At 43.9% G+C, this 21,103-nt stretch overlaps 1 protein-coding gene across 3 annotated transcripts; it reads right to left on the bottom strand.

Annotated features, from left to right (window-relative positions):
• Positions 1-462: 462 nt before the first annotated feature.
• Positions 463-17,408, bottom strand: LOC144114358 (uncharacterized). 3 transcript variants are annotated; one of them, XM_077648030.1, is made up of 4 exons: positions 17,208-17,407; positions 16,568-16,612; positions 8,960-9,694; positions 463-8,781 (listed from the first exon to the last, which is right to left on the bottom strand). In XM_077648030.1, the coding sequence occupies exons 1-4, from the start codon at positions 17,269-17,271 to the stop codon at positions 8,537-8,539; spliced, it is 1,089 nt and encodes a 362-aa protein (XP_077504156.1). In that variant the 5' UTR covers positions 17,272-17,407; the 3' UTR covers positions 463-8,536. The 3 variants fall into 3 exon arrangements, with proteins under 3 accessions (XP_077504156.1, XP_077504154.1, XP_077504155.1); XM_077648028.1 differs by having other exon boundaries at positions 463-9,694; positions 17,208-17,408; XM_077648029.1 differs by lacking the exon at positions 16,568-16,612 and having other exon boundaries at positions 463-9,694; positions 17,208-17,408.
• Between the last annotated feature and the right edge of the window lie 3,695 nt (positions 17,409-21,103).

Genomic DNA, 21,103 nt, shown 5'->3' with positions numbered 1-21,103 from the left:
AAACCCAGCAACAAGCACTACCAGCACAAAGGCAAGTTCTGCTGGCAGAAGAAACTGGTCACTTGCCATTCAACCAATAGGAGCGCAAGGAAAAGGTGCACTTGCCCCGCCTCACCCATCAACGCATGGTACAATCAGATGCAAGCACTGTCAATCTAGCTCGCACTTATGCCAAATGCCCAAGGGTGTCATACCACGACATGTTCTAGATTTTTAAACATTAGTATGCAACTAGACTACGATATAACCATTCATTATCAGATGCATGTGCATGAACTTCCACACAACAGCCGCTGCGAGCACATAAAAGATCTCAACTGCCGTATCCTTAAACAGTTTTGCAACCAGTTGAGCATAACACTGCAGGAAATTTTAATGTGTGAGAAATTAGGAAATTAGTGTTTAAGGAACTTGTTGCAGTTCAGAATTACAAATGCACTTAATAAGACCATTACAGACATACCTTTTTCATCATCCTGTTTATTGTTTCTATAACACAATTCCTATTGCAATGAAAAATGAAGATGGGCATGCTTTATCAAAAACTTTATGAGAAACTAAAAACAACCTAACAAGGCAGCCTCTGCAATGTTGTAGGTTAAGAGGTAGCTAGAGGCATGGTACAAAGAACCTTGCAAATCACACATCAAAACCAACTGTAACTTAAAATGTTTGGCACAATTCTCCTCTGCAGTAATGCAAGCACCTTTGTAATGGTCCATCTTTGGCTGACTGACCAGCAGAGGATGCCAAGGAGAGAGAAGATCTTGTAAATTCGCCTGCACTGGCTGAACTAATTTACAAAGTATCAACAGCAGGCATGAGAACAATCACTTCGACACTGTCGGCACAAAGCCTACGAGACCTTTTTCCTCAAGTGCAAGGAGCACAGGTCTTGCATATTTGGCTGCACATTCAACAAGTTTCAAGTTGTGCAACACCGCACCCCCCTCAATTTAGTAGGCCAAGAGGGTACATTTGCACAGTAGAAGCATGCACTGCACTGCGATACCAGACGTGAGCCAAAGTGGGCTGGATCAAGCCATGTTCGGCCTAGGTTGTGAATGGTCCTTACATGCAAAGCAGAATCTAAACATATTCCTGTCACCCAAAATGAACAAAATTCATATGCTGAAGCACGGGAAATGCATTCACGCAAATCTGCTTACAGCTGATGAGAGTCATTTATGGCTGCTCAGCCACTGCTCGAAGTGCATACTATACGACCGACTATAGTGACGTCGGCAATGGTATGGTATCGTATAGTATGATATGCAGGGCGTAACATCCCAAAATTACTCCGACCATGGGGGGCTCTGGACTAATCTAGACCATCTTTGGTTTTTTAATGTCCGCTATCGCACAGCACACGGCTGTTTTTGCATTTTGCCTCCATCGCTATGCAGTTAGATTCGAACTCGTGATTTGGATCAGCAGCCGAACACCAAAACCTGCAGCGAGTGGACGAAGGCGATGTGCAGGTCATGCACAGCCACTCACCGCAAGATTGGCGATCACATGTCAGCAATTGCAGTACTGGCTTCCGCGTTCATATCATCCGTAATGGATCAGGAGCGTGTTGTGTTCAGAACACCCCAAATTCTGCATATTGTACACACTGCATTCCACCCAGGGAATTTTACGAATTCAAATCATACCGAAATTTGGATCAACTGTGATCGTAAAGTCTGGTTCTACTGCATTTATTTTTCTCTTCATCCCATCAACACCCCTACAGCAGTTAAACTTGTCCTCAATTCCGTGTTGCAGCATCACTACCTATACCACATCATGCCCCTCTACCTTTACTAGCACAGATGTCATGCAGAGCTAGTTTCCAGTATTTTGCTGCAAAGTTTTTATGCTGCTAACCATTATGTGCCTACATACACAAAAGCATCGCACAAACCAGGCATACCAAATGCAACTACAAACCATATTTCTACGCCTGAATGTGGGTTACCAATCTATCAGTAAAAGGTTTTCCCTCCTCCTCCTCTCATCTGAGAAAACAAATTAAGAAAGATCACTAAAAGAGAAGGAGGAGATTAAAAATAGTGCTGAGCACTGACAGCAGACTACATTTCAAAGCCGTCAGTGTCACAAAAATTATCTTGCAAATAAGATTTCAGAATTTTAGCCTGTATCCTTAAGGGACACTGAGGACAAACAGAATCACAGAGGCATTTCTCACTGAGAACAGAGCTTTTAAAAGCTAGAAAAGACCGAAAAATGAAATACTGGTGCCACAATCACTGGCTGATTTTGCAAGTAAAACGCACGCAGTCACATTAGATTTTAGGCGTGGATCCCAGAGGATAAGACTACACTTGTCATGTACTTAAAAATGGTAGCAACCAGTCCTTCTCGGTGCAGACGTCAAGAATTTGAAATGAGTGGCAGTAAAAATTTTAAATTCAATTTTCTCAGCCATAAATGGATCTTTTGCAGTCAGACAATGTCAACACACCTGAAATGAGCCAAAGAATTTTGCTGAGAACAATAACTGGATGGAGTTGCCCTCAGAGTCAATTTGAGCCAAAAACTGCTTCAATTAATACTGGGTGTTTCAACGCACTTTGAAAATGAAGAATTTAAGACAGACTTTTTGGGGTCAAAATATGGCTTTTGCGGCATAGTATTACCAGTGTTGGCGGACACAAGAAAACCGGTGAATCATCTTAAGTAGTAAGCTGGTTAACTGATTTTTAATAATTAAATTTTTAAATAGTTGAGTTAGGCACCTAGTTGCAATTAGAGATTTGTAGCAGGTCGTTAGTAATAGCCATACCAGTTTTTAGAAATCCGGAAACGTGATTACCCTTGGCGCTATGGCTAGACAAAATATGACTTTATTGGCTAGTTAAGTGCACTGGAGGGGTTGCTTTGCCTGCGTGCTTTCAAAAGCGCATGTATTTTCGCACGATGCAGCCATATTTTGTCGAGCCACAACGGCGAGGGTAATCGCGTTTTCGAAATTTTAATAACTGATATGGCTATTACTAATGACCGGCTACAAATCTCTAATGACAACTAGGTGCCAAACTCTACTAGTTAAGAGTTAATTATTAAAAATTAGTTAACCAGCTTACGACTTAAGAAGATTCACCGGTCTTCCAGTGTCCGCCAACATTGGCGATACTATGCCGCAAAAGCCATATTTTTACCCCAAAAAGCCTATTTTTGAAAAATTTTGAAAGTGTTCGCTGAAACACTCGGTATATTACTGTTCTACTGGAAGTAATGCAAAAGATGGCATGACTTCCTTACATTCCGACATACATTGTTCAAATTCAGCATGTTTGTAGAGTAGTTCTATGATAGCCAATCATTTTTCTGTGGGTAATAGATTTTTTCAGGTAAGCTCATCGATTCCAAGAAGAATCAACGGAATGTCATGGAGTTTTTGACAAAGGAAGGATGCAGGCTGTCCGACGTCCACACAAGGCAACTGACACCACTGACAAGAGCGATGTGCTTAGATGAATTAAGAAACGTAAATACGGAATACCGGCTTTGAAGACAAGACATGCAGTGGGAGAACATCAACTGCGACCACTGACACTAATCGTCAACAAGTACATAAATTAACAATGGCCCAAATGCATCGCTTGTGATGGAGACATTAAGAAGTACCTTTGCATTGAGAAACAGTTGCTCTACAAGCATGCTGAATATGAACAGCATATGTCAGTTAATAAAAAAATTGCTTTCAGTACAACCCTCATATTTCGAACGATGCTGGATTAGCACGTAGAATCACTACTCCTTACTTAGTAATGACCTAATCATTTTCTTTAATTCCCTGTCAATTTCGCCACTGTATAACCTACAACCATGCAAAGAAAAAAATACAGCTGGTAATTGCAATTCTGTTTCCATGCTGTTTTGATGTGGATTCTTCTGTTTACAAGTATTTTGTAAGGTCACGGCCACCACTGGGAAAATGAACATGGCATGCCACTAGTGGTGAAATGCGTGCCATAAAAGCTAATGAAAGACAGTTTTGCCGTCATGCAATGAATGGGTCTCAACAATTTTCTGCACCTTTCCAAGGGCTACAGAACAACGAGGCCAACAAGAAATGGCTGCCTCAATCAAGTGTGACTATGAAGGAAACTGCTGAGCAACAGGATTTTGCCTCTTCAGCTACTTTCAAAATCACTACCAAGTGAAGTTGAAAAAGCGGCCACGCGGTTACAATGGCGGCAGCAGCAACTTGTCTGCTATACTCTACAGTGCTTGCGTATTTCACCACAAATGACCTGCCATGCACATTTCCCCACTGGTGCAGGCGCAAAGTGGACCGCATTAATGCTTTGCTACTACCTGGCACTTGAGTAAAATGAGGTAGAGGCTCCATGCAGACAAATGCCAACTTGCTCTTGCAAGGGCAACACTGCTATCAAACAGTGCTAGCACAGCAGCATTAGGCCTAATAATGCCAGCTTGGTACCATGTGCTGCATTTTTAAAGAAACACACGGCACAGTGCAACACTATGAAAACTAGTTCAGGAAGGCAGGCCAACTGTACAGGACCTTCAGTGCACATGGATACTGCCCCAAGGACGGTGGCACAAGATTGATCACTTTTTTGTAACATAGCTTGTTTACAGAAATATGCGCAAAACAGAAGACAGAATCAAACAAGTTGTCCATGAAAGTGCAAGGTACAGAGTTAATGAGCAGCAGCACTTCTGCATGACTCAGTGATGATGCCATAAAACATTTTATAGAATAGTCAAACTCAGTTCTGTGAGAATGCCCTCACTAAAGTTTTAAAAAGCTGCTTGTTCATGCAGAAAGGCCATCATGCAAATTTAGCAAGCACAGCTGCACTGCTACTAGCACTTGTGAACCCTTGAACAACACGTAGCTTTAAATGCTTTTTAACCCCAAACCACGGTATAAGAATATATTTAGATGTTGACACTCTTCCCGACGGCGTGACCAGATCTTGTTTGCTGCTTGTGCATCTTCTGAATGTGGACAGATGATGCCACACGATGTGGGCTTGTTAAGTCACCAAGTTGCGGCCGAGTTGTGGCAACTGTATTGCAGGTGGTGCGGGACTGTTCTGTGCCGCAGCATGTATGTGTGCTTGTTTAAGTGCGGCAAGGCACAGAAGGATTGAATCTGCTGTCGACAAGTCATTTTACTCTACTTCGTGTCCTAGTTGCTGGGACTGCATGAATGGGCGGAACAGCAGCGAGGACACAGCCCTATGGTCTTTTGGAGCTCGTGATCAAAATGCATTCATTGCAAAGCTTTTTTCGTTAATTCGCATGACTCTAGAGAACATGGTTAACTATAGCACCTATTAAAGATAAATGGTTAGCCTCAATACGCACGCTCCCACATTTGTGCCAGAGAGCCTACGCATACATTCAAGCATTGTTTGAGAAGTGTAATGAGCTGACACTGTGACGAGATGAGGCCCACCATGCACTGAACATGGTTAACTTCAGCGACCCACGTTCTTTAATGTGCAGAGAAATCTCAAGGGCATTTGCGTTTACGCATTTTGCCTGTATCACAAATACGGCCCCCTAAGCCTGGAAGCGGACTCGTGCTCAGTATCTGAACGTCTCGCAACTACGCGCAATAGACGGGACCAAAGGACCGAAAGGAAACCCGAAAGCATGCATTTCTGGCGTTCTAGCAGCTTGTGCTGCTACGAGACACGAAAATGATATGTGAAATTTCCCCTGATCTTTTATATAGACACCGACGACGCTGAGTGGTTGACTATCTCAAGGAAAGACTGGCAAGCATGCGAAGAGTTAAGGGGGGGAGCTTTTCTTAGAAAAATAGGTTTATTAATGATGCCACAATTATGAAATCGTCAGGGAACATGTACTTTTGTGTGCTGATTCTAAATATGCAATTCAATTTAATGTACAACAAGGCTTTGTGCACTTATTGCAATATGTTATGTAACTTTTTGTGGAGAGCTTTAACAAAATTCTGCTGCAGGAAACTTGCTAGAATGTATGTCGTCCGCTTGTCGTGACAACAAGCTATGCAATAAGGATAAAATTATTATCCTGTCTATCATACAAGTTGAGTTACAGGGTTTTGAACTTGGTGCTTCACAAACGGGAAGAAAAATTTGTATTCCTGTTTCTGAAGTGACAACTTCAAAATCCTGTCTCAACTTCTATGACAGGAAGGATGATAATTTTACCCTTATTGCATAGCTTAATGTCAAGAGAAACCAATGGCATGCATCTAGCGAGCAGAATTTCTTGAAAGCTCTCTACAAAAAGTTACATAACATATTGCATAAGTGCTCAAGGAATTGTTGCACATGAAATTAACTGAATATTTGAAATCAGCATGCAAAAATACATGTTCTCTGAAGATTTCATAACTGTGACTTCATTAACAAAATTTTTTTCTAAGACCCTCTCTCCCCCTCAAAGTACTTATGCAGCTGTAAACTGGGCCTGGTGCATGTCAGCTGAGAAGAACTTCAGCTGGCCTGCTGAAGTGACTATATTGTATTCAATAATGCTGAGCCACGAAATTCTTAACTCAAAAGTCAAGCAAAATATGCAGCTGCGTATTTGTTATAAACGTTGCCGGCATATTTTCAGCCTTTCATACCACCATGTTTTGTGGCACCAAAATGTACAGCGGGTGCATACTGCTGGAGGGCATGAGATCGCCGACTGAAATTAATTGTTTTCGTACCACCACATCTAGCATAGTGTGTCTACGCAGATGCTTCTTCAAAAAGTGGAGTCGTGCACACAGACAACAAACGGTACAAACCAAGGTACTCGGTTGCAATATCTTGCCTGCTCTTGGGATTGCGCAGTGCCAAAGTTCTAGACGAGCATGCTCTGACGGAGATTTAAAAAGAGGCACTTCATCCGAGTGAGTCCGGTAGCCCGATCTGAAGTTGGGTTAAGCATCTCCTGCACATAATCGCTTTGAGTCGGCTTCTGGATCAGGCTGGACTTTGAGGTGTGCTGCTGCAACAACGTCCACAGGGTTGGCCAACGCCACCATGTGAGCTTGCGCAACAATTACCGCGGCTAGTACCAAACCACAACACAAAAGGCTAATTCTAGCAAACTTCGTTTGTGCACGGTGCCCACCACAGCGTAGAGGCAGAGAACGGAACGTGCACTCTGGCAGCACAAAACAGACTACAGAATAACACTTGAAATACCGCCAAAAACCAGGCACGTCCCTTAGCTGCGTCTGCCATTCCGCAACCAGTTAGCCCATGCCCAAGACCCCCGCGGTCGATGCATGAACTAGGACGCAAACATTATCTGTGCACACTCTCCGCCGCAGCGGGCGGTCAGTGTCAACACCTAAACATATCCTTACACTGTGCCTAAAACACACAGAAAAGGACAAAAAAAAACTGGTTCTCTCTGATGTCCCCACACTACACAGGACGATACTTAACCAGCCACCAGCTCCTGGCTATCCCTGTGGCTTGCTCCATTGGCAAGACATCAGGCTGGAATCTGTGGCAAATGTCCCTCTCAGACTTCTGATGCAATTTCTGATGCCAGCAAGCAGCATTAAGAAATGTGAAATTAAACAAAACCTATACAGAGAAAACGCACTACATGAATTAAGTAGATGACAATGTTACAAAGGCAATGACTACACTCCTACATGGTGAACTCTTCCAAATCTTTACACATACCCTCGCACAGGCACACCAAGTGCAGAATGGGAAAGGCAAGAAATGAAAATTGGTGCATCTTCTACATATGAGTATGTTTGCCTTCAGTGATTCATCCACACAGTTACCTAGCATGGCAACTCTCTCTCTCTCTGACAAAGTACAGAATACTAGGAGATGCATATTATGCATATAAAAAATTGAGCATTATGAGGACTACACAGAGAATGACATGGCAATGGGAAAGTTTGGGGTTTAACGTCCCAAAGCGACACGTGATTTATGGGGGATGCCATAATATAGGGCTCCAGATTAATTTAGACCTCCTGGTGCACTTCAATGTGCGCCGACATCACATGATCGAAACACTGCTGCCGTGGCCAGGGTGGTCTAAATTAATCCAGAGCCCTCCACTACGGCATTCCCCATAGCCCATGTGTTGGTTCAAAACATTAGACCAAACAATTTACAATTTAGAAGAGGACATAAAGCCACTCAGTATTTTACAGGAGCATGACACTGCTACAAAGCTGAAAGAATAAAAGGAAAATGAAAACCCGGTCATTCGATTCTGCATGCATTTCCACACGTGTACTTGCATCATGTCATTATATAGTCTCCAACCACAAACTGTTCATCCTGTGCTCGCTTGGACGTGCTCACCTTTTAATGAAACAAAACTTGAGCAAACACGTACAGAACTGCAGTGGCTGCGAGACGCCAGCTACCGATGAGGATCAGCCATCGACTCTCCCCTGCCCAGAGGGGTGCAGGCACAGGGTGGCAGCCCCATGCGCACCACCAAGACGCACAAGTCCGGCTAGTACGGGAAAATAATATCCAAGCTGCAGCAGTCTGCAACAGTGTGGGCGGCACTACGGCAGTCAGTGGCGGGGGCTGGCCAGACTGGCAGGAGGCTGCCAGTCAGGCTTGAAGCTGCCGGGGCCGAAAGGGGTTGTCTGGTTGGGGCTGCCCAGCGGGGGGGGCATTGGCGGTGGTGGTGCTGGGACCTTGCTGCTGGAGCCGCTGGTAGAGCCCCGCGAGGGGGCCACCCCCGGCGAGGAGCAGGAGGCTCTCGGCTGGCTGCTGCTGCTGCTGCTGCTGCTGCTGCTGCTGCTGCTGCTGCCCACTGGAACAAGGGGGGGCGGCGCATTTGTGCCGGCTCAAGTCCCGGGGCTCGAGGAACCGGCGGCCGCACTGGGAGCAGCCGAAGGGCCGCTCACCCGCATGGGCCCGCAGATGGCGCGCCAGCTTCTCCCGGCGGCCGTAGCTCTTGCCGCACACTAGGCAAACGTGGGGGCGCTCACCTGTGTGCACACGCCGGTGCCGGGCCAGCTTGTCCTTGCGGTAGAAGCCCCGCCCACAGAAGTCGCATGGGAACGGCCGCTCGCCCGTGTGGATCATGGCATGGCGCGTCAGGTGGTTCTTCTGCGAGAAGCTCTTCCCGCATACCTCGCACCGGAACGGCTTGTCACCCGTATGCGTCCGCATGTGGTCCAGCAACTTGCACCGGTAGCTGAAGCCGCTGCCGCAGATGTCACAAGCGCAGGCCTTCTCACCGTGCGCTGCCCGCACGTGAGCTCTAACCCTTTCAGCCGAGGCGAATAACTTTCCGCACACCTCGCAGGGCACCGCCCCAACAGCTCGCTCTGAGCGTGTATGCTGGCCCAAGTGCTGCTGCAGCTCTGAGGCTGCCTTAAAAGGCACCTTGCACGATGGGCAGGGCCACAGCTTGTCCCCTTTGGGACTCTCAGACGCCACAGGAGCTTCCACTTTCTGGGCGGGCGCTGCTGCTGCCTTGTGCGGCTCAATGCCTGGAAAGGCAACAGGGGCTGAGCCCAGGCTACGGCCAAAGTCGCTTGCTGGCACCTGCGGAATCTTGAGCGTTGTCAGGGAGCTGCGCGGCTGTGTTTTGACAGCCTTGAGGCCCTGATGAGAAGCCTCCTCAGTGCTCTGCACCACTGGCTGGGGCACGCTGCTAGCTGTTGCTGCTGCAGGAGCAGTAGCGTGGAAGTTGGCCAGGTGTTGCCGTGGGTCAAATCCTGCACAGCGCACCAACCCCCAGTGGCAGAAGAGCCCCTCTTTCGCCAGGTAGGGATACCACGTTTAATGGGCACCACACAAGCACCCCACAACTGGGATAACAACACTTGTGCACATGTTTATGATAGCATACATTTTCCAGAAATGATAACTGAAAATTATGCAGGCAATATGGCAATCCATATGTCACGTTTATTTGCAGATGTCTGGCTAATGCTCTTGGTCCTAGGGGCCTTAGCATTACTAGCAATGAAGGTTCTTTCGACTTTCCTCACGCACACGACTTTCCCACTCACTAACCTTAGCTACATCTGAACATATATGATGTTTGTGTGAGTGAGTGTTTATCATTGCATTTGTTATCTCCACTTGAAATAACATGTCAGGTGTACCACCAGGCTAACACCTTCTGTCATCATTAAAAGGTGCTGCCTTTTATTCGTTTCACATCAAAACTTCAGGGGTGGAACAGCCAAAGTAGATTTTGGAGCAGCTAAGTAACAGAATATGTGCGTTCTGGAGCAGCTGCAGAGCAGAAGTATAGTCATTTTGAAGCGAATATTTTAGAGCAACTTAAAATACAGTAGAATCTCGATATGAACACGGTTGATTCGAATTCGTAAAATTCCTCAGCCGGAGTGCACTGTGTACATTATGCGGAATGTCAGATGTTTCGCACTAAGCGCTGCTTATACATTGTCAACGCTGTGATCGCTAGTCGCGCAGCCCGCACACCGCTGATGTCGCAATCATGAACGCACCATGAACGGTGAGCTGTGGCCTCGCAGCCAAGTAAATCCTATCAGCCACAAACAGACATGCATGAATGCATTTCCCATGCTTCTGTATATGAATTTTGTTAGTTTTGGATTGTATGAAATTTCAGATGATACGAATTTTCATGCAACCCTGTCAGATTTTGACCATAGAGATTCTACTGTACATAAACCTTACTTTACTTAACATGCTCGCATGTCTCAAAATGATCAGTGAGATCAGAGTTCTTCAGGCCACACAATAAACTTCATCAATAGGTGCTATGTTTGCTGCCACTTATCTCAAATGGTTTTCACAGCAAAATTCGGGTCTATCGAAATCTGGGCAGTATCGCACTATGTACCATGCCACAAGCCAATTTCTGCACTCTTGCACCACTCTGTACTTGAGCGACAAGGCGCCAGATGCGCACCAACCACACATCTGTCAAAACACAATTCACCTCAGAAAACAGGGAAATTCCTTGGGCTACAACGAGAGCAGGATGATCTTTTACATGCTCCTGGTGACACCTGTAGGTATAGCACCGGAACTTTCGATCGAGGCAAAATCCCGTGTACTGTGAGATTTCAGTGCACGTTAAAGACCCCAGGTGGTCGAAATTAAACGGAGCCCTACACTACGGCATCCCACATAGCTAGAGTCGCTTTGGGACATTAAACCCCAGAAGCCAGGCATAAGCGCTTAATGTGGAATACTGTCTACAATGCTCCGATCTCAACGGGACCAAAACTGCTTAGTCCTTTGCATATCAATTTCGCCACACTGCAAGTCACAGGACGCGCCCAAATGCTGTCGGGAAACAGAAGGCACGCCAACAAAACTATGCTGCAAGATGCCCCACGCGGGTCGTGCTGCATGAGGTGCAGTTGTGCGGGCTGGGTTCAAGGCTTTTGTTCCTGTCATCTTCTTTTTCTTTTGTAATTGTGCAGGCAAGAATCGGTTTCAGTGATCCGTGAAGCAACCACAGGAGGACCCATGTTTGGTTTGGTTTATGAGGGTTTAACGTCCCAAAGCGACTCAGGCTATGAGAGACGCCATAATGAAGGGCTCCGGAAATTTCGACCACCTGGGCTTCTTTAACGTGCACTGACATCGCACAGTACATGGGCCTCGAGAATTTCGCCTCCATCGAAATTCGACCGTCGCGGTCGGGATTGAACCCGCGTCTTTTGGGCCAGCAGCCGAGCGCCGTAACCACTCTGCCCCCGCGGCGGCTTGGAGGACCCACTTGCCGCAGCTTTGTTCTCCTATCCTCCCAAAACCTGGCTGTTTCCATGCACGCCTCATCATATATACGGCAGTGATCGTAAGTGATAAAGCACAGGTGCTTGAGTGCCCATCGCCTTTCATAGCCTGCGTTGTGGCCCGACGCAATGGTGTGCTGCACATGGTGCCGCATCTTATGATCCAACCCCCAAGCGTGCAGTGGCCACGCCAGCAACATGGCTCCTGATGGCCGCCCACACATTAGTTTTCATTAGGGGTGTGCGTACAGTCAAAATTCAGAATATGAATTGAACGTGTTCAATATTCGGTTCATATTCGTATTTGAGAATTTCCAATACTCGAAGATGTCCAAATTTCACCAGTGACAGTACAACGTGCCAACTTTAATAAATTTGAGTGTCGCAAAACCACAATAGCTCGGTAAACTGTCCTTCAATCAGGTTCAAGTGCCAGGAAAACAATACAAGGGTCCTGTTCGCTTTCTTCTCCGTCATTCATCGCGTGGGCTGATCACATTCAGACGCTGCTAAACTTGACCACATGCGATATTCCCCAAGTGGGCTTTCCCGTACATGAACCTGATGAGAACACGATGGCTGATCACCCATTTCGAACAATCACGAGAAAGCTTGCTGTTTTTTATCTTTATATATTTAACGCCAGCAGCCATGGCATTCGCCCTGTTGCCTTCACAACTCTCCTAGCGTGAGCTTTGCTATCTCGTTTTGGTCAACTGCGATTTACTGGAATAAAAAAAAACTTGATTGGACTTACGGAAAAGTCCACTTGCGTAATTTCGAAGAAGGCTCCCGAAGGGGTGGGTCGAGGCCTATTGCATGGTGCATTGTTACCAGCGCACCTCTTAAGCGGGCGTAACAGCAGGCGTGACAATAGTAGGAGGGTCCCTGCTACTAGGTCAAAGAATAACCTGGCTGCATAGTTTTGGTTTCTGCGCTTCGCCGGTCATTGGAACTCAGCTCCGCACCACTTTCGGACCCCGACTGATGCATTGCTGGTCATTTCTTTTCTGTTTCAGAAGCATTTTCTCCCTTCCAACGCGTTTCCCTCACTCAAGTCCACATTGTTCTTCCAACATGCCGAAACTTCACCACCTTTTCACATTTGAGTTTTTTTTTTTTGGGGGGGGGGGGGGGGGGGGCCTTAGGATATTCGGGCATTTATTCTAGTCTCTTGAACTCCGAATTAATGAGGTTTTACTAACCTTCATGTTATTTTTAGTAGCCAGAGGTGTCATTTTATAACTGGTTGCCCGGGACAACTTTGATTCTAAATGCTGCTCCATTTCTGTGCACATTTCTTTTTATATGGTGCTGAGTCAGTCTAGTTTTTTTTTTCACATGCAAAGACCATACACTATTCCTGAAAAAAAAAAAAAAGTTGACAGCATTAGCCTGCTTATCATTTTCGGAAATATTTTTTTCTGAACAGGTATTCAACATTCGAAGCCACTTCTCTTCATGCTTGCATTCAATTCGTATTCGAAAATTTCAATGTTCACACACCCCTAATTTTTTTCATATGAACAGATATTTGATTGTCAAATCGATTTGTATTCGAAATTTTCAATATTCACACACCCCTAGTTTTTATGGAACGCTTAGCATTATAGCACACATGCTTTTATAGCAAACTGGTGCCTGATTCTGCGAGGAATGAGTAAGTTAGCTGACATGACAAATATGAGGTGCTAGAGTGATTGCCGTTTGGAAACGCCGCGAGAGCTGGCCACAAGTTCAAACGAAAAAGAAATTACGGGATTTCCGAATATTCAGATTGGACAAATACTTGAAATAACTGAAGTGCAGTGCGAATCAAACTTATTACCTGCACTATTTGCAAACTATTCAAAACGTCATATATTCTCACACACCCCTACCCACTACAACAAGAAAGCCATAACATACTGGGAGACAGATATTGTGCCATTTCCTTTCCCCAAAAACTAATTTTCAATTTTTTTTTTCCAAATCGGCGTAATTAGCGTAGCTTTCCCATCCCTGTAAGTTCATAACTGGTTGTCAGGAACAAACCTGGTTCTAAGCGCTGCTTCATGAAAACACAAACCTAAAGTACATGCACATGTACTTATGAACTTTTAAAAGAGAAAGAAAAAGCCAATTCCAGGATACTGGTTCTCCACAAAATTCCAGCTCTTTGGACACACTATAACGAAACTATTAACAGTGAAACATTGGTGCAGCTATTTAAAAGCATGCTTGTTTGTGCACTGCAGAATTAATACCTGCAGTTTTTCCATAGTGTGTTGACCAGTAGTCACATACTCACCCAGCACCATCATTTACCCTTGACAACACAATGCTATCTCCAGTCATTTACAACTCTTCTCTCTGAGCACACGGCTCCTCTTTTAAGTGAGATCACAGAAGGTGGACTTTTTCCCTTACACTCATAACAAAGCCTGAATGATTAATGAGCTTTGCTAGAGGTTTTGCAAATATACTTTACGAGTCAAGCCACAAGGGGTGGGATGAATACAAGACACTGGTTCCTCTTTTCTAGACAGAAACACAATGCAGAAAATCAGGCTGGAGAAGCAATACATGAATGCATCAAGCACATAATTTCACATCAATATACACTTTTGGTAAAATGATTACATAAACACAATGGTCAGTCCAATAAATAATAAGGCTTAGCATATGCTCTACCACTAGCAAGAACAACAGTGAAGGTATAAAGGAACCCAGCCAGCTATAAGTATTATTGGAAGTACTAATAGCTGCACACAACATAGTTTCCACAACAGTATAATAAACTTTATTACACAAGCCTGGAGCCGCAACTATAAACTCTAAGGCAGACTGCTAATAATAACTGCCACAAGATACTGCCAAGAAAGTGCAGATCAGAATAACATTAAATAACACCAGGCAAAATAAGTGATTTTTCTAATCAGCTGGGATGCACACTAAAAGAAGAGAGCCACACATGTGCTGTTTCCCTTACTGTTATCCTGCCAAATGCTGGGCACCATGATAACTTTAGAAAATTGGCAGCTACATTCATTTAATCAGCTCATAAGGGTGGTTTCTCACTACTGGCAGCAGGCAATACATACCATATTCTTCATCACAAAGAAAGCTCCAAAACTGAATGAAAAACTTTAACTGGCATGTCAGGAAAATATATGCCTACATTGCTTTGCAGACTAAATGTACGGAATTAATTCTGTACCTGGATAATTAAGATACAAAGCCTTTTTTATGTGTATGTGTACGTGTCTACAATCATGCATAAGATACAAAGATGCAAACTATGCTACTACCCCATAAATAACCCATACAGTATGGGCACACCGGAATGTATAACCCACTTCAGATGATCCTTATTTTCAAACAGGGGAGAAAGTTACCTCATGTTTCCACGTCATGACTGAGCACAGGTTTCAGCATCTCAATTATACTTTTTACTCATTCCTGTCATAAGAAGCCATTATGTAAACAAATGAGCACATTTTAAGCATTTTAAAACATGCATGCTTGGAAAGCAAAAAAAAATATGCTTTCACCGGAGGTACCCGCGCTACCATAAAATGTGGAGGACCCCATCTCACAAACATTTTTTTGCAATAATTTCGCAAATCTGACTTGAAATGAACCTAAATAAGATTTTGCACATTTCAGCAAATTTTTATAGCGCCCACATTTGTAGGCATTACGACTTGTATACAAGGATTTCACACATCAGTTCATGTGCACAAATGCAGATGCTGTAATTAAAGGGGATAAATGTAATGCACAAAAATACATTTGTATTAACTGATTTGATGAGAGCGCAAGCAGACAACACAATTAGTATTTGGGACACACCACTGTCCCACCTGCTACCATTTGAGCGAACTGAACAGGATGGCTCATCATCCCGGAGTAAGTAATGGCACAAGGCATGGCACTCATACCAAATATTTCTGTGTTACCACTGCTATGTTCTAGCTCCCCTGTACATTTCATACACCTACAATGGGTGTTTCAACTCCAGCAACCCCACTCAAAGGCTTTGTATAGCACTGAAGTGGAACTCTGAAGTGGCAGCAACCATTGACACATTCCTTTATAGAGCCTAAGGCAAGAACCTCAAGTTTTGCCTTCTTTGTGCCTGCCTGTGAATAATTTCATGTAATAGTTATAGGTATCAGACCTAGACAGAACACTTTCTGGCAACAGTAATTATCCTCACAGTGAACGTCCACACAAAAACCCGCAGCTATATGCTAAACAATTTCACAAGCCATGTGCCTGCTATTTCGCATTCAGCATATGCGCTTTATCAAAGCAAACTGCTCACGCATAACAAACACAACAAAACGCCCCAAAAGTAAACAAATACGTGCAGTTCAGAAAAACATCTTCAATCTTAAATGCCCAAGAGCTTCCCACGAGACTTCGGTGGGTACACAATCATGCAGAGCCGAGAAAAAAAGAAATGAATGATAGGTGTTGATATTTTGATCTCAGAAGCAACATCATGAATACACCTCCACTGCAAATCAAATTTTGCCAGGGTCCCTGTTAAATTCCAAGACGAAACCTCCAAATACTAACAGACTGGAACAATACTGGCAATGTCCAGAAACTCTACATCCCTCACGCTTTAAACAACTCTTTCAATTCCGATTTCCTAGTATAACCACTTTGTCATGTTTGATTGTAAGTCTGGAAATATGCGACAGTTCGCCCACAAGAAAAGACACGAGCTTAACTTTCTCATAATTACAATGAACCCCCAGCAGCCAATAGGGCGAAATAATATAGTTTTTTGCACTGTTATCTCCTTTCACTCTATCATCTTAGACATTAGTAGAACAATTGTTTGATCGCACTCACCGTAACAGCTGCTCGCTTCGGCAATCAGCAATTTGCCGTATGTTTCTGCAATAGAAGCGCCCCGCATCTCCATCATGATTCACGAAGCGCAATTATGTGGGATATTGGCGACAGCCGTTCTTCAAGTGGCTTTCAAAGCGATATGGTCTGCGGTACAGTATTCGCACGACCAACCAAAGTTGTGAAGTTACAAAGAAAGCCCACAACAAAAGACCCCAGCCGCTAAATGACTTAACTGCTCACAGTTCTATTCAGCAGCATTTGCAAAGCAGTAATGCGCGCTGTTTACGTTATCTCGCCTTGCTTCCAGCACATCGGATCACAAAGAAGTCACACTAGATGTGGGAGCGCGCCGAAGCTGGACCGGTGGCCCACGCTATGCCAGCACTAGCTTCAGCAATTATGACGCACCACTTATTCCCACATAAAAGCTATTTCCGCTCAGTATGCCAACATTTCGCTATTCGCGCGCTTCATTTCACAGAACAATTTCGCCGGCAGCAGCAGGCAACGGCATGAACGGCGCGGCTCCAACGGAGGGGGGGTCAGCAACGATTCGGGCAGACAAAGGAGCCATGGACGGGGGGGGAGCCCCCAAAAGCGGTTTCGCGCGTGCCTCTTCGGCGCACCACTCGCTCACCTGGGAAAGCGGCTGGGAATACAAAAGTCGGTGTGCAGACAACTTGCTCAGGCGTCGAGGCCATTTCATCAACTGCATACTGTATTTGCTAAGGCTTGTGACATTCCCTGCGATCGTTGGTAAAAAAAAGACGCTCCGCAAAGTGTCCGATAAACTGCTTTCCGCCACCCGCAACTTCCGACAGCAGCGCCGCTAACGCCACCAGCGGTGCATCGGATAAATACAGAAAACACGGTCACATGGCCATGGCTGCGCGCGTATTGTTTGCGTGTCTAGCGTGTCTCTCTTTCGTAGTTTGCGCGCGCTAAACCGGCATGTGTGCGGAGTGAGCAAATCCTGTTGAAATTAAGCTAGTAGTAAACGGGAGCAGTGCGCATATATCTAGCAGTGTGTGTGATGTGCAGTATGCGGTGACTCTAGCTTCAACCCGCCTACACAGTGCATGCGTCCACGTAACGCTAGATGGCTTTTTGAGTTTTTCTGCAATTAGCTTTTACAATGTGAATGATATATATATATATATATATATATATATATATATATATATATATATATATATATATATATATATATATATATATATATATATATATATATATATATATATATATATATATATATATATATATATATATATATATATATATATATATATATATATAGCTTTCCGCATTATTATTTCAGCCTTTATGTGGTTCTCCGTATTCCGACTGCTTCAAGTGCAGGGGTTGCCATTCAAGTGATAAGCGTAAAATTATACTTCTCGCTGATCTATGCGTGATCACCATGCGTTATCGAGTCAGTGGAAACTAGAGGGAATCCGTTGTTGCCTGCAACAGATCAGCGAAAATAAGTGAGACAGGGAAACTTGGCGACTCTTTAGTAGTGCGTATGGTTGACTGTAGTGGTCGCTGTACAGTCACCACCTACCGCCTCTTGACATTAAACTTAAAATTTAGTTCCTACGCTTGTTCCTGCCAGCATCATTCTTTCGCAGTATTAATTCCTGCGTGTTTCATTAACACGAGTATATTGTGTACAGAACCACCAACGAAGAGTGACTCCACAAAGCGGCCATTTTGAGGGATTATAACTTGGATGTGTGGTTCTGTGAAAACCTTACAGCGATAAATAGAAAGTTGTTTTGGTTAATGAAAACAAAAGTGAAGGAATATGACTACATGTTCGCATGGGCGAGAGATGGAAAGCTTTTTGTCAGGAAATGTGAAGGGGAAGATGCATTGAAAATTGAAACAGAAGATCTCCCCAAAATAGAGCAGTTGATAAGCCATAAGGTAGGCGTCAAGTGACTGAAATGAATAGCCAAAGTCAGAACCAGTACTACAGTCAAAGAAAGTTCCAAGAGGCCGTGGGTGATAACGTTCACGGCAAGCAATGTTTCTCCGTTTTTCACATGAATGCCAGAATCCTTAGGAATAAACTCGACGATGTCAGCATGCTCCTCGGTTCTTTGCCGTTCAAGTTCAATGTGCTGGCATATACTGAAACTCGGTTCAATGCAGGCAATTTTATTCCTGATTTTGAGGGTTACAACTGCCTGTCTGCCTCGCGATGTAACCAGAGAGGTGGTGGCATTGCTTTCTATTTGTGCAGTGACATATTTCACAACGAATTGGAAGTTTCACATCGTGAACGATGATTGTGACTCATTAGTGGCAGAGTGCAATGGTCTAGTTCTTGCTGTGCTCTACCGCCCACCCACAGGTCATGCCAGAAATTTTTTGCAGATAGTGGAAAATATTCTGGACCATAGCTTATTATTAAAAGTGCCGGTGTTATTAACAGGTGATTTTAATATTGACCTTTTGCTTGAAAACAGTCAAAAATGTGATTTACTGGATGTCTGCCAATCTTACGGCTGTCGGAATGTAGTACAGTCACCAAAAAGAATGTCTCGAAACAAGTACGCTGTTAGACATACGTTTCACGAGCCATTTCAGTGAGCAGATCTTTCCAGGAGTGCTGCTAAGCGATAGCGATCACTTACCAATATTTTGTATTATACCATGCTCTGACAATCACGGTATTGGACAAAAAAACTTGGAAGCTATAGCAACAAGGAAAATAAACGACAGTAACATCATGGGGTTCCAAGCGATTGTAGCTAGCACTGACTGGACTGAAATAGAGAGGCAAAAGAAAGTACATCAGGCATACAACAAGTTCATTGATGTCTTTTAAAATATTCACGAAAGCTGCTTTCTGCTAGAATCATATAAAATGTACCGTAAAAGTAGGAAGCCTTGGGCTATAAAGAAATCGAATCGAAGAACGTAACAAGTTATTTGAATCGTTTATTAAAACAAAAGATGCAAATGTGTTGAACAAGCAGTTCTGCAACAAGACAAACTCCAAGCTAAAAAAGCCAAGCGTGAGTACTATAAAAAAAAAGTTCACTGCGGCTGCATATAACCCTTCCCTGCTATGGAAAACTTTTAAAGAACTGCGGACCAGCTCAAGAGCGAACTATTCTCAATCAATTGTTGTTGATGGTATACCACTATCAGAAGCAGAACTAGCCAACGAATTTAACTCCCATTTTCGACGTTCAGGCTTACAGTGCAGCAGTTCCTTAGTTGATCAATATGGAGTCTACAATACCAATTCTAACATTCCTACCATATTTCTTCACCCAACATGCCCAAATGAGATAGTCTATGTCATATCTTCATTAAAGAACAAATGTGCAAGCGGAGCAGACGAGATAAGCACAAAACCAATAAAAAGTATAGCACAAGTTGTGTGTCGCCCCCTTTTACATATCTGCAACTTCATTTTATCGACTGGCGAATTTCCTCTGCTTATGAAAGCCGCGAAAGTTGTAGCAGTACATAAGGGTGGTGCAGTTGACAACCTCAATCACTACAGGCCTATTTCAGTCCTTCCTATACTTTCTAAAATACCTGAATGTGTGCTAAATAACAGGTTAGTTGGACACCTGGCGAAGATCAAGGCAATTGTTCCCGAAGAATTTGGTATTCAGAAGCAACGATCTATAGAGCAGGCACTTTTGCATGCAAAAGACCACATGATTCAGAATTTCGAAAAACAGCTTTTCACATTTGGAGTATTCTTGGACTTTAAGAAATCTTTTGATTCAATTAATCATGATGTCTTGCTCAAGAAGTTGCCCTGGTATGGTATTAGACGTGTTGCACATGCGTTAATTAAAAACTACCTCGGTACTCGAAAGCAGTTCATTTCCCTACATGGATATAGCTCCGAGTGTCTCGTTTTAAACTGCTGAGTTCCTCAACGGTCAATTCTGGGTCTAACATTATTTCTTCTTTACATCAGTGACATAGTGAATATCCCAAATAACCATACACTGTGTTATATGCTGATGACACGAGCGCTTTCTTCTCTGGGAAAAACATGAAAGATGCCTTTAACGCAGCCAACAGTTGGACGGGTCACCGCAGGAGCTAGTTAAACGCAAGCAAATTGCAATTAAACTGCAATAAAACAAAAAGTGTTATACTTAGACCGAAATGAAAGCAGTTGACGAGTAACTACGATTTGAAATTCAGAGATAATGTTATTGAAATTACTACCTGCATTAAATTTTTGGGCACATAGTTTAATGAGAATCTTTACTGGTCAATCCACGTTGCATCCTTCCAACCAGATATTCGCAGAGCGATAGGAATGATAAACCTAGTGAAACACTTTATTCCATTGAGCCTGAAAAAGCAACTGTATTACTAAGTCTAATACACTCATGTCTGCGATATTCGCTTTTGGTCTGGGGCACCACCACCAAAAGAAACCTAGAGTCACTTTTTAGGCTGCATAGAAGGATGGTAAGATCTATTTGAAACCTCGACTTCCTAGCGCGCACTATGCCACTTTTTAATAAGCTTGGAATACTTGCT

Source organism: Amblyomma americanum, chromosome 1 (genome assembly GCF_052857255.1).
Source record: "Amblyomma americanum isolate KBUSLIRL-KWMA chromosome 1, ASM5285725v1, whole genome shotgun sequence".
Taxonomy (NCBI): Eukaryota; Metazoa; Arthropoda; class Arachnida; order Ixodida; family Ixodidae; genus Amblyomma; species Amblyomma americanum.
This window is presented reverse-complemented; position numbering and strand designations above follow the sequence as displayed.